We start from the raw sequence: 16,917 nt of genomic DNA on the forward strand, positions 1-16,917 counted from the left end.
CCATCCCAGCACACACACACCCTGGTTAACAGACACTGTCTATGGGGATATAGAGGAATATAGTTTTCTTGTTATCCTGTGATTTCTAAAACTTGAGACGTGGAGAGACAGAGTGAATAGAAGAGAGAGTAAGAGAATGGAAGTTAGGCGGTTGGGGTGGGGGACGGTTGTCTGTGTGCAAAGCCAGCAGAATGTGTTAGACAATGTGTTTGAGTGTGGGTGGAGGGAACTTGGCACTTGAATGGTCTATAGTCTAGAGGAGAAAAGAGGTGCTGTCTGTCAGAGAAGAGAGGGACGCTGGGTTAGAGGTGCCTACAGCGTGTTCTGGAGCAGGGGTATATTTTCAATTCCCGAGCCCATTTGAAATCGGACACAGCTATTATTATGAGCCGGTCTCCATAGGAAACTTCTATTGAGTCCCCCCCACCACACACACACACACACACACACACACACACACACACACACACACACACACACACTAACACACTCACACACACAAGCTCACGCTCACACTCATAGACAGACATAGAGCAGAACAGAGTGTGTTTAGTCCCCGATCGAAGTTCGCCACACATTTCACATTCTTACTGAAATGGAAGAAGACATGGCTCATAGCAGTTTTTCTTTACACATTCCTTTGAACATACCAATACTTTACAGTCTCAGCTCTAACATTGTTTAATTTCCACATGCACTATTAGTAACCCGCTGAGAAAAGCCTTTACAACCCTTCTCTCACTTTATGCACTTTGACTCTTTCTGTTAGCGCTCTCCTTTGTCCTCTCTCTCCCACTCACTCTCACCAAACTCTAAACAGAACATGAACTCTCTGTACCGTGTCTCTGTCTGTGCTGTCTCCGTCAAGCATCAATAGTGCATAGGATATATTACAGTACGTGTGGCTGACTGTGAGTGGATGACAGAGAGAGATTGAGTGAGCTCTTGGAGGAGTATAATTGTCTCCTCTCCCTGCCCCTGAAAGGGTTGCAGGTGCTATTTCCAGGCTATGTTGGCCAGTGGCTTGCAGTGTGTTTGGCTCCAGCCAGCTGACTCTGAGATTAGAGGAGATGTTGGCTGTCCTCTAACGAGGTGCTAAGCCCAGGCTCTTGTTTCTGTCAGGAGCACCTGGGTCATACAGACGGAACCACACAGTCTAGGACTTCACAAAGGTCTGCCCATTCAAAACATCCCCCAACCCGCAGGAACACAAACTCCCACACTTCATCAAATAAAGGAAAGACAGAAAATCGAGCTCAGAGCTGAAATGGCTCATTCTCCTAATACAAGGCAGCTATTGTTTGTCTAACTCCCTCTCTCCCAGGCATTGTGTTTTTATACTCAATAAAAACATGCCAGAATGAAAGCAGTTTGTTGTGTGTGATTTTGATACAATTGCAGAGTATGATGCTTATGGATGGGTCTTTGGGGAGCAGAACGCATGCTGTGGGCCTTTCATGTCTGATCTGGCACCATCCCTTTCCATCCCTCTCCCCCGTGGCCCTCACCGGCTGGTTCTCTGCCCACCATGACTGTGGTGTTGGTGAGGTCACCTGGTGGAGAGGGGCCCTGTCTCCTTACTGTCACAGGACACCAGAGAGTTATTGTACGGGGCTTTCAGAGCAAATGCCAAATCATTTGAAATGACAAGAGAATGTTGGCTCCACTGAGCATTCAGAAATTGAGTGAAAATACGTTGGGGGGGTGGTTCTTGTTTTCTTTTTCTGTTGATTGAGTTGTGTAATGGTTCTGTTGTCTGGAAGCCTCGCTGCTCATCAGGGCCATTTGCATGACTGACTATGTGCATCATAACGGAATGACGTCTGTATGACCTCACTGTGTGGTCCATTGATCTGACTCCACTTCCTCCTCCTCTTCCTCTGCAGAGTCAGGAAACCAGCTGGTGGCTCAGGAGGCGGTGAGGAAGCCGTCTACTCTCCACCGGCCACCTGCCCCGGCCCGCACAGGAACAGGAACAGGGGAGCAGCTCTCCACCAGTAAGAACCAGGACCCTAACACTCTCTTACACAGTACTATAACACCTGGAACCATATTTCTCTCTTGAATATCGTCAGACTCAGAACACCTGGGATTTCATTTCTCTCCTTTACACTGTTTCTGTTTTAATACTCAGGCCCCATGTTTCTCAAATTCCCTGAAGTACATTTTGGAAGCACTTTTTGCAGATATCGATACTTGTCCACATATAATATCTGTCTCTTTCTCCGTTCTCCAGATTGCCTCAACTGTAGTCGAATCACAGCCCTGACAGATAGACTCAGCTCACTGGAGGCAAAGGTACAGGCATGGACTCCTCTACTGAAGAATGTGCTGCAGTGAGAGACTACAGTCTCTCATCATAAACAACAGTGTTGGAGTCCATTTGAAAGGCATTGGCGTCACTCTCTAAATTTCTCTCTTTCTCTCTCTTCACCATTTTATCCCACTAGGTCCAGGTGCTGTCCTCTCCCGTCTCCGCGTCTCACCGCCACCTACAGGGTAAAGGAGGATTGGTACGGGAATCTTCCTCACAGATGGTGGATCCACAAACCAAAGGAGCCCCTGGCGAGCAGGGACTCATAGGTATGTACAAGTCTCCTATGCCCATGTATGGGCAGGTTTGAGGAGCAACCATAATTGCCTATTATTTTGAGTGAAGTGTTTGATAATTGAGTAGAAAATCACTCTGCACATGCAATAATTCTTCCTCCATTGCCTCTCTACCTGCTCTCCTTCCCTCATATCCTATTTCCTCTGTCGCTAAGAGAGAGACATAGACACACACACACACACACACACGCACACACACACACACACACACAATAATTTCCTCTTTGACTAGTCAGAGTCCAGTTGTTTGCACTGCTCACTTTCAGGGTTCTGGGGGGGGGGGGGGGGGGGGGTGGAAAGTGAACAGTTTAGGGCATGAAAGCCCTCTCCTTCCCTGGAGCTCAGCCTAGCCTTGGCTGCAGCTGAAAAGAGAGGGTGCTCTGCTGCTGTACTCTCAAAAGACCTTTCAATAGTGTATCAACTTCCATCCAATTACATTCAAATCTGTTTTAGCTGAAGGCTTCCAGGTTAAGATCATCACTGGCCTTCTAAGGCCTGTTGAAGAATGTAAATGCACCATTATGGGCACCCTAACACACAGTCAATGTCTTACTAGTTTAGAGAGAGAATTACATTATCTGTTCTGTATAGGTGTTTATTTTCCCTACAATATTAGAGCTAAACCCTGCATGGGTTTGGGTTTTTGGGTTTGGGTTTTAGTCTCGCATGACAAGCTGAGGGGTTCGTTCCTCACTGGCACCTCTGTGGCCCTAATTAACATCTCAGTGCTTAGTCTGTCAGCGAGTCTGTCTAATCCAGAGCACAGCTCAGCTGCTCTGCCACCTCCATCTAGTGACCTTTCACCTCAGGAAGCGCTCAACCTCCAGTCCATTTCTCCACACAAGGCAATGGACGACACCTTTCTCTTCCTCTTTCCCTGGTCTGCTGTCTGACATCTGTCTGTTTCCTCCCTAACACACAGGTCCACAGGGTGAAAGAGGCAGAGACGGTACCCCTGGACGAGATGGTAAGTTTGAGATGTTGTCAGCTCAATCATTACTTTTTTTGTAACACAAACTCTTGTGGCTGTATCAGTATGGCTCCATAGTTAGTAGTGTCTGTCCCCTGTCTTTGCTCAGGGAAGCCAGGGTCTCAGGGACTGCCGGGACCCAGGGGCGAGGCTGGGGTGAGGGGCCCCTCGGGGACCCCAGGATCAAAGGGGACCCCAGGACCAGTGGGTAAGATACTTACTGTAACTAGATGATGGCAGACTGTATGATTAAATTAAACAACCACTGATTTCACTGTAAGATTTCATAAGCCTCCAAATTTGTGACAGTCATTCCTTTTGGCTGAAGTATGATAATAACAGACCGTAATCAGTATGAATGATAGCAGTTTCATGAATGCCATATGAAGATAATTCCATGTTTACAGTTGATTAAGCAGGGTGCACCGATGTCAAACAAGACGATGACACTGTTTGTCAATAAATGAGCATGTTGTAAAGATCATTGTGGGGACAGGGGGATTGTATGAGTACCCACCCACTTAACCCATTGTCTCTGACAAAACTATGACAATACTCTCACTAGGCCAGCGCAAACAAGAACCCTGAGTGTATGTTGCTCTCTTTAAGACCTGAGACAATTGTGGAAAAGTCCCTCAAAACTATCTCAACAAAACTGCAACAAACTGCATCATGACGTCCTGCATCGGAGTGTTTGTCTTTCTGTGAAACCACTCGGCCATTCCACAAACCTATGCTGTGCTGTAGTCCATGAAAAACACAGCTGTTCCTCGGTGGACAGCACGGTGATAACTTCGACTTTTCAAACATAAGACTTACTAAATACGGAGTTTGCTGATTCAGCATGGTTTCCAGCAGGCTGCCAAAATATTTGTCCTCAGACTACACAAAACTCCCCTATGGCTCGGCACACTCGCTGTTGTTCCTGCCTGCTGACCAACCAGAGTCGTTCATGCAACAACATAAAGAAAGCAACAATCTTATCTTCGAGGCTAAATGGTTACGGACAAATAATAAATAACAGTTGTGAAACAAGAAATCCCCGGGCAGTTACAAGTTAAATGATAATAAAATAAATAGTAATATGTTTGTCATAACGTGTTGTAGCTGGCAGCTTTGGTTGTGATTCCTCTCCGTGTGGAACATTTAGACACTGTGTCCGTCTCTGAGGGGTATATGAACCCTGCTCTGTGCCTACTGCTGCCGGGTAGGCATGAGAGGTAGAGCAAAAGTTAAACTACAAAACCCCTTTCTGAGAAGCACCATGTGAATCCAATCTGAAATGAACATGAGCTATGTATACAAGTCCTGTCTCCTTATACCTTCCATATGTCTGCGGTGTTATTGTTTTCCCTCCATTATATTATGTGTATTCTCAGAGTGCACTAGAGTTTCTATCCAGAACGATGCGATCTCTCCACATGCTGAATTCTCCCTGTCCGTTGCGTGTGAGACAAATGTTAGCATTGACGAGAACGTGTTTGATGTAACAGGAAACCTGAGCGTTATGAGAGCGTGTTCGGTGGCGATAGGTCCAGGGGGGTAAGGTGTAGGAGTAAGGGAAAGTAATGAACTCAGGAGGGGTGACAACACAGTAGAGACAGATTCATGAAGACTCAAGGGGAGATTGAATCACATTAACAGGGGGCTGCTACTTTTCTGCAGTGAGGGAAGCAGTGTGAGGTTGGGGTTGGAGTGTGTGCAGCCCTGCATTGATGTGTTTTGGGTTGTTTTTCTCTTAATCAGCGCACAGAAAGGACATGTTTCCTGTATAAAAGAACTAGGAATCCCTAACACACACACACACACATACACATGCAAAAGCACACGCACTTTTACTCACACATTGACGCCGTAGCCCACAGCCGCTTCAGGGCCCCATTACTCTGCAGGAGAATTAGAGCCTTGTTTGCCCTAACATCATGGGAACACACAGACTCTGAACGTCATGCTAACACAGACTCTGAACGTCGTGCTAACACAGACTCTGAACGTCGTGCTAACACAGACTCTGAACGTCGTGCTAACACAGACTCTGAACGTCGTGCTAACACAGACTCTGAACGTCATGCTAACACAGACTCTGAACGTCATGCTAACACAGACTCTGAACGTCATGCTAACACAGACTCTGAACGTCATGCTAACACAGACTCTGGAGAGGCCACTTTGACTACCCAGCTGTGCTACTATACTGCTGACCAAGGGTCATGGTCCTTCATGTGGGGTTGAGCTAATGCAGAACCACAACGCAGTCAGTTATGCTGTGATGTTTACCAAAGCTAAGTGAAAATAAGTTAGTGAGGTGTCAAATCCAATCAGAGCTGTAATAACACATTACAAATGAACCAATATTATGCCAAGTTATTCATAGTTGATAATACAATAATTGTAACACAATGATAGCTGTTGTCAGTTGCATCCCCCTCCAGAGCATTATTCAAGGTCACAAGACAAGGAGATAGATTAATAGATGAGGGTTATGTGTGCGTACGCGTTGGGGATGGGGAGGTCGGGGGTCATGTTGAGCACAGCATTACCTCAGGAAAGTGCAAACAATGAGGTCAGATGTTGCGGTTGGGGTTGAAGCACTTTGTTTGGGTTTGTGGATGGAACAGCCCAATCCAGTTGGGCCACAGGGACAAGTCACATCTCAGATTTTCTTTCTCGCCTCTTTTCAACAAAAGGAGAAGTCGTTGTGGGAGGGAGAGAGAAACATTGGCTGGCTTGTCGGGACAAGTTATCTATACACACACGCACGTGCAGAACCGCGCACGCTCCCACACTCCGGCTCGTGCAGACGCAGGCAGAATGTAATTTATTGCGCACTAGTCCGCTAATACGCTCCGGCTTTAATGGTGTTTATTTGAGCTTTCCCAAGTCTCCCTTTGAGCTCCCAGCACACGGCCATTAAGAGGCCTCCTCCTGTTAATTACAGCTGAACACAAGTCAGTCTCTCAGCCCCCCTCCCCTTTCCTCTCCTCTCCTGCTGATATTAGCCTGCCTCACACAACCGCCAAGCACTGAAACTTAACACACCATGCGGCGCTTGCTGTCTCTCCCGCACTCTCCCTCCCTTTACATTCTCTACTATATATCTTATTGCTCTGTAGCCATCACCTTTTTATAGGTTCACCAGCGTTCCCCTGCCATTGCTATGCATGCCAGGAAAGGCAACACAGGGTGAAACCTGGTGCCCTTTGAAATGATGAAAATACTCAATAAAAAATCTATTGGTATACCAAAAGAGATGAAAAGTTTCTCTGTTCACCAATGCTGGTGCAATGTTGATTCTTGTTTTTGTCGCTGACTTTTCACCTACCCTTTCCGTCATTGTCATGCCAACGCTGTCCCTCAGCATAACAGTGTGGTGTATCTCCTCTCCCCCCCAGGACCCAAAGGTCTACCAGGTCTCCCAGGAGAGAGGGGTCTACTTGGGCTTCCTGGACCTCCAGGACCCCCTGGACCCCCAGCCACTGTCAGTGCCCACATCCCAGAGCCAGACCGGGGTAAGTGGAGCACCACTACAACAGACAGCCATATCCAACACCACACACACATTCATCAGATTAACAATAGTGTTATGGAACACAACCCACTAAAATCATTTGTTTGTAATTATGATGTCATGTAGGCCAATGTGCGTGCCTTACAGCCCTAATTGCTCTTTGTCACCATCGCTCATGCTCGTCTGGGTCAATTTTCCATTCAGTGGGTTTGTATGAAAATGGTAGACCATTCTAGTGCAGTTCATGAGTTTTCACACCCCGATATTATGGACTTGGAGATGTCCCAGAGGTGAAAAACCAGATGCATAGTCGGCCCCTGTCAGACAACCACCCTCACCCTTCCCCTTCTCACAATAGGTGGTCTTTTTCTGGGCCAAACCAGAGGAAGTGACCTCAGTCCACACAGAATCAATTTGCGATGAGTCCAAAATAAGTGGATCTGCAGAGGCAGTAGTTTACTGAGAGGTGTGGGCTGAGGATGCTACCTTCCTTTGGTCTTTAAATAGGTGAGAAATACCTGTTGATGCTCTCACTTCCTGTCACGCCCTGGTGTAGTAGGTCAGGGCGTGACTAGGGGGTGATCTAGTATGTCTATTTCTATGTTGGTGCTAATATGGTTCCCAATTAGAGGCAGCGGTTTATTGTTGCCTCTGATTGGGGATCATATTTAGGTAGCTATTTCCCCACCTGTGTTTTTGTGGGATATTGATTGATTGTTAGTGTGTTTGGGCACTACGTCCTCACAGTCTTTGTAAGTTTTGTTATTTTGTTTTGTTAGTTTCACTTAAATAAATATGTGGAACTATACTCACGCTGCGCCTTGGTCTGATAATTTTCAAGAGCGTGACACTTCCACCTAAAATCACCATGTTCCCCATGTCTATTACATTACATAGTCATGTTGAACTTCTACTTGAGTTAGAAGAGAGAGATGGAGAAACGGAGAGGATGGCTGAGGGAATAAATGTAAGGATTTTAGAAAGAGACAAATGGATGCAATGTGTTTTAACGGGTACTCCCTCTCCCCTGTCATGTCTACCTGCCAAAAAGGCCTGAGAGGAAGGTGATTGAGTGGCGGTTGAGAGGGTCTGAGTCTGTGGATGGGAAAATATATATATATATATATATATATATATATATATAGAGAGAGAGAGAGAGAGAGAGAGAGAGAGAGAGAGAGAGAGAGAGAGAGAGAGAGAGAGAGAGAGGAGAGAGAGAGAGAGAGAGAGAGAGAGAGAGAGAGAGAGAGAGAGAGAAGAGAGAGAGAGAGAGAGAGAGAGAGAGAGAGAGAGAGAGGAGAGATAGAGAGAGAGAGAGAGAGAGAGAGAGAGAGAGAGAGAGAGAGAGACACACACACACAGAGAGAGAGACACACACACACACAGAGAGAGAGACACACACACACACAGAGAGAGAGAGAGACACACACACACACACACAGAGAGAGAGAGAGACACACACACACACACAGAGAGAGAGAGAGAGACACACACACACACACAGAGAGAGAGAGAGAGACACACACACACACACAGAGAGACAGAGAGACACACACACAGAGAGACAGAGAGACAGAGAGACACACACACAGAGAGACAGAGAGACAGAGCAAAGACACAAACTGGGATAAGAACCTGTCCGTCGCTGATGTCACTCAACCATTTCCAGATGTGGAACTGAAACAGGGGTTCATACAACCTCACTCAAGGTTGGAGCTCAGGCAATATGGGAAGGTATGAGGGCTGAATGGCTCAAATGGAGAGGAGGAAATGGGCTGCAGAGTGTAGGTTGTAAAGTTGAAAATATGAAGAATTCTAGCTGTAAGTAAATCAGGGTTGGCATTGAGAATTCTGAGACTATGAACCGTTTCTTTCACATCAAAGTGAAAGCAGGGGTTCTGTGCTGAGCTTCCTTTGGAAAACACTGGCTTATTGGCTTCCCTGTATCGATCTGGAGGCTGGAATCTCCTGCAACAGAATGGGAATAAACCCTCCTATCTTCAGGTGGGACAGGGTCACAGCTAGAGAGGAGGAGGAGATGATGTGTGAACCTCGCCATTTTAGAAGATCATAGACATTACAGATGTAGGACACTGTTGTGAACCCAGGACATTGTGGGGTTGGAAGTAGAGGGATATAGACTCCCTGTCAGAGAAGGTGTTGAAGAACAGAAGCTGGAAATGAAGAGAAAAAGAAAGAATGTTTCAATAGAGGCAGACAGGCAGACGGACCGAAGGGCGGACTAGTGGGAGGGCGGAAGAACAGACAGAAAAACAGGCAAGACACCTCAACTCCGCAGCTATTTTTAGCAGGATTGTGTGGGACTGGAACAGAGTTTAGAGTCAGTGTGGCAGCTGGAGGATGTGTCTCGTTGATAGGCCTTCTCCTCCCTGCTCTCCTCTTCTGTGGCACTCCATCAACACTGTGCTCCCTGTCAGCCCGAGACAACCCTTTAAAACCACACACTTCCACATCACTGGAACATTTCCTACCCCTTTTTCCTCTCTTTTTCCCAACAGATGTAGAGCAGCTCAGAAGTGCTCTGTCAGCACAATGTCAATCGAGGTGACTCAAGTCATTCTTAAATAGTGAACCATGTATACTTGTAGGACATGAATTCCACATACACATGAGTGCAAACAATGTGATAATCATGATATGATATTTAGCCATACATTTACCTATCTATGTAAAAGATGGACCGTGTAAAAGTGCTGAAAGAAGCCTGGACATTTGTGTGAAAGCATTGCCCCCTGTAGGCACCTGTCAGTAATGCAGCTCAGTAAATGAAGTGCTCCATCAGTCCTCTTGCCATTGTCCTTTTTAGCCACTCGCCTGTGTGCATGTCCTCTGTATTCCAGGTCAGGGCAAGCTGCTCCTCTCCAACACCTTCCCTGACCCACGAGGGGCTCCTGTCCAGGGCCCCCAAGGCCCTGCTGGACCTGCTGGTCAGTATTTCCGTCTCTCTGTCTTGGTCCCCAGCCAGAAAACATATTGGTTTCAATATCATGTCAGTGTAGTGATTCAGTTGCATATTAATTTGGGTTCTCTTACCAGTTATGCCCCTGGACTAAATGTAAGAATTAACAAAAGTCTCCGTTCTCTGTCAGATTCACTGAAACACATCTCCCCTGTCCCCAACTCTCATCTTGAAATTCCTGATTTCCTCATTAGAGGAAGTTGGATTTGCTTCCTGTCTCTTAAATGTTGGATTGATTTGTTGTTTGCCTGTCCCTCTTGCCTTAGTTTGCATCAACAGCATTCAATCAAATGATGTGTCAAGATGAGCCTTTTCCATTCCTGTGTTTAAAGTGAGCTGTAAGAGGAGTGAGCTTGGGCCAGCTCCTATGATTGATCAGATTTTGGATAAGACATATCTAGCATCCGTTCTATCATGACCAACCAAGGCAGATTTAAGTGTGTTCAATATAACATTGTAACAAGCATATGTAAGGGTTTTCCCAGTCCAGTAATTCTTTACACGCCTACAGTGGAGGTAGGAATAGGAAGACACAGTTGTTAGTATTCATCTGAAAAAGGACTTCTTATTATTTGTTTAACTTTTTAACAGTGGTTTATGTCATAGTCCAAATACCTTTACATAATCTGATTGTCTTAACTTGTTCCAGCTGTTCCAAAACACACGTAACATGAAACCCTTTCCTATCAATTATCCATAATTCATATTTTTTCTCTCCTTTATTTTGTCTCTTCTTTCATTCTCAATTTGCCTTGTGTGTCTGATAATAACCTATCTTGGCCTATAAAGGCAACCTAACCTAAAAGCTTCTTATTACCTTGATGCTCACAGTCCTTATGTGTCCCATCATACAGGTCCCCCAGGCCCCAAAGGCCCCATGGGACCCCCTGGCCCAGCAGGACAGAACGTAGGTGTTTGCCTTAGCACTACAATGGGCAGTGTGTAATAGTGCAGTAGAAATAATAATAATCATATGAGTGAGATTAGATCCACTTAATGATGTGTATTTTTGAACATTTTCTCCTGTCTCTCTACAGGGGAAGTCGGGGACCCCTGGGATACACGGCCCGGTGGGGCCAAAAGGAGAACGTGGGGAGAGAGTGAGTACAATGCACAGGCCAGCCATTTTTTCCATCCCCTAGATAGAGAGACAAAACTCCTAACTTGCCTCTGGCTTCTTAGGGTCCTCTGGGATATCCAGGAGAGAGAGGATTCATAGGAGATCCGGTAAGCCACCTACTTCCTGTATAGCTGTGGCCCTGATGAGTATGGCCTTAATAAACACGCGTTAGTGTGAGAAAAACCTACACGTCACACCTGAATACACCGTGGCAAACTATACAAACCAGCATTCTCACAAACTCAGAGAATGGGGTTCTTCTGCTGCTTTCTCAAAGGCAGTACTGTCATGCAATTGAAGTGACATCACAGGTGTGCCATTACTCTTTACTTAATGTTTCTATTTAGGGAGTACCAGGAGCCAAGGGAGAACCAGGAGAGAAAGGCCTGCCGGTAAGACTACAATATATGGTCTGTACACCACTGGGCTGCATAAGACCAGGAGGCAGGAGAGGAAACTGTGGCACTTTCTCAATTAGTCTTTCTGTAATTCCTTGTATATCTCCTCTCCTTGCATCCTTCTCAAAGCCATAGGAGGAGAATGTCCAAGGGGAGGAACCTTGGGGTAATCTCTTCCAATGGTGTTTGAGAAGGAAGCGAGGATAGAGGATGCGAGAAATGTAGGAAAACTAATTGAGAAAGAGTCAATTTCCCCACGGTGTACTTAAATTGTATAAATACTGTTTACTGTATAGACAATTATTGTGTCTGTCTAATCAGTACTTTTCCTTTGCATCTTTCTCATGTTACAAGAACAATCTAAATGTAAGTGATCTAAATGATTTTTGACAGCAAGTCACCACTATGTCCAATCACCACGTTTACGTACTTATCTTTGCGATTTCACTTTTTGATAAAGTTTACTGTTAGTATTGTTCTGCAAATGGCCCTGCATTTGTTTTTTTAAAATACTTATATACTTTATAGTATGTCAGTTTGCTACATGTGGGATTGTGGTTGCCGTTGTTTGTGTGTGTTCTGTTTCATGGTGATTTTATGATTGTTGTGGTTTTTTGGTCCTTGGGGGTGTGCTGTAGACTGCTGCCCCTTGTTGAAAACACTGTCCTACTCCTGTCCGACCCTAAAGCTGTCTGACTCCCTCTGCAAGCTACTGTCTCCATGGCTACCTTTCACAGTCACATTCTGAGAATCTGACATTGGCATAAACATACACACACGCCTGCCTGCCGCTCCTACCTCACACGTGCTAAGTCATTTGCTGACTGAGGGAAAGAGCATGGAATCTATAAGAATCTGTTGAGTGGCATGTAATATATCATTGTATTGAGGATCAATATTTGATCATGCCATGCTTTCACAAACCCTTCTACAAATTATATAAATTATGCAAAGGATGACATGTACACTAGTTAAATTAACATATGAACAACACATATTGTGTATACATAGTATAAATGTTATTATAAACTGGGTGGTTCGAGCCCTGAATGCTGATTGGCTGACAGCCGTGGTATATCAGACCGTATATCACAGGTATGACAAAACATTTTTAATGCTGTAATTACGTTGGTAACCAGTTTATAATAGCAATAAGGCACCTTAAGGGTTTGTGGTATATGACCAATATACCACGGCTAAGGGCTGTGTCCAGGTACTCTGTGTTGCGTCGTGCTTAAGAACAGCCCTTAGCCGTGGTATATTGGCCAGATACCACACCCCCTCGGGCCTTTTTGCTTAAGCATGTGTCGAATGCATATGCCAAATCACTCCATTTAGAGTTATTGTGGGAACAGTGGTGGTGGGTTAGTGCTGGGTGTGTGGGGTAGGGTGTTTTGGATTGGGGTTGGAAATGTGAGTGGATACAGCTATCCTCCAGTGTCCCACAATGCATGGCTGCATGCTCCCATCCTTAGTTACTGCACTGTTTGCCATTTCTCTTTTGCTTGCCAAACTCATATGTAAACTCTGTGTTTAACTTAGTGTAAAAACAAAAAAATGCAGCAATAACACAGGAACCAGGCAAGATCACTCTAAATTGTATCTCAAACCAAAAATATATTTCTTATCTCCTCAACGGTCTCACAATAGCCCCATTATCCGTTCTGCTCCCATCTGCTCCTCGTCAATCAACCATGACATAGAGGAGCTTGTTATTGTGGAGCCATACAACCTGGAAAAACACAAACACACTGGACATTAGACATTGATATGATTTATAGATTTACAGTACTGTAGAGATTGAAATCTTGCCTTTTGTTCCGTAGAAGTTTGTCTGCTACTCGTTAATCAGATTATTTCTTGACCCAAGAGAAAAGTACTCAGGCATCCACGCTAACAAAATTGTGTGCATGCATTCTTTATCAACTGTCACTGACGTGATTGCTTGTGTCTGTGTTATCTTTGTTTTTATTTTCTATGTTTCATATTTTTTCTTAGGGGATGATTCATAAAGCCAGTAGGTCTTTCTTGAAAAGTAGATATTGATCTGTTTCTCATTTTAAACAGAAACTATTTTTAAAAAAGACTAAAGGCTTACTGGCTTTATCTGGTGAGCATATTTTAATACAGTGAGAGATGGATTGGCAGCTATTATGACCACAGCTGTATTAACAGTTATGTAGATAAAATATACTAAGACTTCAGACTTTACAAATGTTTTGTCATGCAACCCCTCTAAAATACTTGCCTGGTTGAATAGCTGCTCATCTTGATCAAGTCCAGAGGGAATGTGGATGGCATGGTCAAACCTGAAGCCTTGGACAGTCTGCTCCACTTGTGTTATGTCAACAACATAGGAATGTATTGTGATGTGCATGCTGTTTTTGCCCAGCATGGCAAAGACTGGCCTGGTATGGCAGCATGGCCAGAGAACGAGGGAGATAGAGAGATACAGGGGAGGGATAAGGTAAAGGGATGCGGGCTGGGTGCTGGACTGATTTTAACCTGCTAACTGCTGTAATGGATTGACAGAGAGAAAATGACTTGCACCTTGGCAGGCAATTTGTTTGGCTTGTGCTCCTTACCTTGACGGCTGTATCTATCTTCACAGGGGGACGGGATACATCAGATCAGAGAAGCGCTGAAGATCTTAGCCGAGAGGGTTTTAATCCTCGAGACTATGATCGGTATTCATGGTGAGTAGGAGGCGGGGTCAGCTTGAGGCAGCAGGGTCAGCTTTAGGCAGGGGTCAGATGAGGCTGGATCTCACCCCACCCTCCACCACTCTTGGGACGTGGGACAGGGGGTATGGACAGAGGTAGGCAGCCCCAGGACCAGGCCTGGTGTGTCCACTCTCCACCCCTCACCCAGTCCCCTTGTCACTGTTCTCTGATAGGACATTAGTTTGAAGATGTTCCAAGACTTGCAGGCAGACCTGGAGCTTCTGGCTCGCAGGGTGACACTGCTGGAGGCAATCATCTGGCCAGGTAACGCTGGTAACCATCCTCACCCCTCATTCAGGCTAGATTACATTATCTACTGCATTTGGCATGCAGGGATCATACGTCAAATACTATTTTATGTCTTTTTTTGCTTTAAAAGTTGTTGCTCTAAGTGGACTCACATTAGTAGACATCTATGAGTAAATGTTGATTTATTCACTAAATAAATGCATGTAACTCAAATTACTTTCATCTATAGGCACATGATAATGATGGATATCTCATCAGCCTCCTATGGCAACATCATATAAATGCTTTATTATATTTAATAATGTTCTCTATTAACTAAGTATTTTATATGTATGTCTCATATGTATGCATAGGGTAGCATGGCCCCAACTCATTGTTTCTTCAACAGAGCCTGATCTAGGGTCTGGAGATGGTTCGTTCGGCACTGCGTCCCCAGGCGGTTTCTACAGGAATAAGCGGGCAGGAGCCCTACCCTATTGGCTTGTCTCCCCTCCTCTGTCCTCGGACACCAAGGTTCAGGGGAAGTAGCCTCCCTCCTGCATCTCTGAGGATCACGGGGTCTAACCACCCCTCCCTTCGGTCTCTCTGGCACTCTACTGATCCAGACCTTATCTGATACCCTCACTTCGGCTGTACCATCAGATGAAAGGTGGGGGACACCTCAGGGAAGCCCCACTGGTGCTCCAGAGTCTTCACACCTCCATTGGGAACCAGTACCACCCCCCTCTACTCCAACACACACCTCCCCATTGACCCATGGTTCCCTCTGTGTCCCGTCCCTGTGTCTACAGCTAGGAAATATTTCAGCCTCGGAAAACATGCAAAGGTTCTTGTAAGATAAAAGGAAACCCAATATTAAAGGAAAATACCACCCCAAAACTATTTTTTGGTATTTGTTTCATTAGTGCATTGTTGACATAGTCCCAAATGTTTTGCTTGTCAGCAATAAAGTTTTCAAGATATGTATCTTTCAAAATACAGAAATCATCCCTGTATGATGCATTTAGCATCGTATGATCATTTCTGCAGGGAGTTTTCCTTGAAATGTTTAGTGGTGCTCATTCAACTGAAAACAATTCTGGACTATAAGGGTCATTGCAGTATAGTATAAATGAGGGTCAATTAAAGGGGAAATCAAGTGTGAAAGAAAAGATACTGGCTCTGAGAATTAGTTTGGACTTTAACAATGTCGGGAATCTCAGAGGTTTACTTATTTAAATATATTTAACATGTACAGACTGCAAGACACGCATGTACACAAACAAACCTCTTCCCCTTATATTCCTTTTGGTTCTATAATATTGTTTTAATCCTTGTTATGAAATGCACTATAAAGATGAAGAATTACGCACCGTTCCCATTGAGGTGTCAGTTAATAGTGACATGTTATGAAAAGTCAAGCATATCTGTGTGTGTCTTGGTGTCTGATATCCCCCTTTAAATCAAACAAACAAGGGATGTAATTGTATTTATTTTATTCACATTCTAGTTGAGATTTATGTTGTTGCACATCAATTCAGTTCTGTGCTACCCTTTTCTGCACTTTCTACATTTTTAGACAGTATTTTCTCAACAACGGTGCCGAAATACAAAACTCAAATCCTTATAGCAAAGTAAACTCTACAAAGTTCTGATTTGTGATCAAATTCCTGCATTTCTTTCGAACCCCAAGCTGCAGCTTGTGCATAAACTGCATACTCTGTATAATATAGTAAGACACCTCACATTTATTTTAAAGCCACAAGCTAAAGCGATGTCATCTCTAAGAAACCCTTTCTCCTACAGCAACTTCAGTCCTAAGTACACACCACACAGTAGGAGTAGAGGACTTGTTGATGGAACTTGAATACATTTTTGTAATACAACTTTGTACCACTATTTCATTCTTTAGATTTTACATTTTAGTCATTTAGCAGACGCTCTTATCCACAGCGACTTTCAGTAGTGAGTGCAGACATTTTTCATACTTTTTTCGTATATTTCAACTGATTTATCTGTCACAGTAAAGGAAAAACGCTTATTTGATCAAATGTGTTTCTTTATCTTATAAAAAAAATATCAATAGCAGTTTCTTGTTTAGTATGTAACGTCATGTATTTTCCATTTTGAGCCTATTTCAAAATTGCTTGCTAATGTGTTGTTGTGCAAAAAAATCTTGTAGCTGGTTGGTATAATAAATAATTGTTTTGTGTTTTTTAACAGGCTCATTGTCCTCATTCTTTTCATAATTACATTTATTTGCGTACTATTGTCTTTTCCTTTTAGCCCCCAGGGTACATTTTAACACAAGTTCAGCTCAGTAAAACCCAAGCAAATAACAATACCATGATGCTAAATCATACCTTCTGTTCCAAGCTCC

General features: G+C 44.4%; 1 protein-coding gene across 5 annotated transcripts in view; it reads left to right on the top strand.

Annotated features, from left to right (window-relative positions):
* Nucleotides 1-16,757, top strand: part of LOC115164442 (EMI domain-containing protein 1) — a 68,397-nt gene extending 51,640 nt beyond the window's left edge. Inside the window, exons 4-17 of one of the 5 annotated variants that reach the window (XM_029716905.1) lie at nt 1,887-1,997; nt 2,237-2,298; nt 2,451-2,583; nt 3,533-3,577; nt 3,690-3,788; nt 6,973-7,089; nt 9,950-10,036; nt 10,923-10,975; nt 11,106-11,168; nt 11,251-11,295; nt 11,536-11,580; nt 11,941-11,952; nt 14,483-14,573; nt 14,947-16,757. In XM_029716905.1, the coding sequence (XP_029572765.1) occupies nt 1,887-1,997; nt 2,237-2,298; nt 2,451-2,583; nt 3,533-3,577; nt 3,690-3,788; nt 6,973-7,089; nt 9,950-10,036; nt 10,923-10,975; nt 11,106-11,168; nt 11,251-11,295; nt 11,536-11,580; nt 11,941-11,952; nt 14,483-14,573; nt 14,947-15,086 (1,103 nt within the window). In that variant the 3' untranslated portion in view covers nt 15,087-16,757. Of the gene's footprint in view, nt 1-1,886; nt 1,998-2,236; nt 2,299-2,450; nt 2,584-3,532; nt 3,578-3,689; nt 3,789-6,972; nt 7,090-9,949; nt 10,037-10,922; nt 10,976-11,105; nt 11,169-11,250; nt 11,296-11,535; nt 11,581-11,940; nt 11,953-14,197; nt 14,283-14,482; nt 14,574-14,946 lie in introns of those variants that run through there. The other 4 variants (XM_029716911.1, XM_029716908.1, XM_029716909.1 and 1 more) reach the window with 4 other exon arrangements.
* The last annotated feature ends 160 nt before the right edge of the window (nt 16,758-16,917 follow it).

The sequence above is a fragment of the Salmo trutta genome, chromosome 27, assembly GCF_901001165.1.
Source record: "Salmo trutta chromosome 27, fSalTru1.1, whole genome shotgun sequence".
NCBI lineage: Eukaryota > Metazoa > Chordata > Actinopteri > Salmoniformes > Salmonidae > Salmo > Salmo trutta.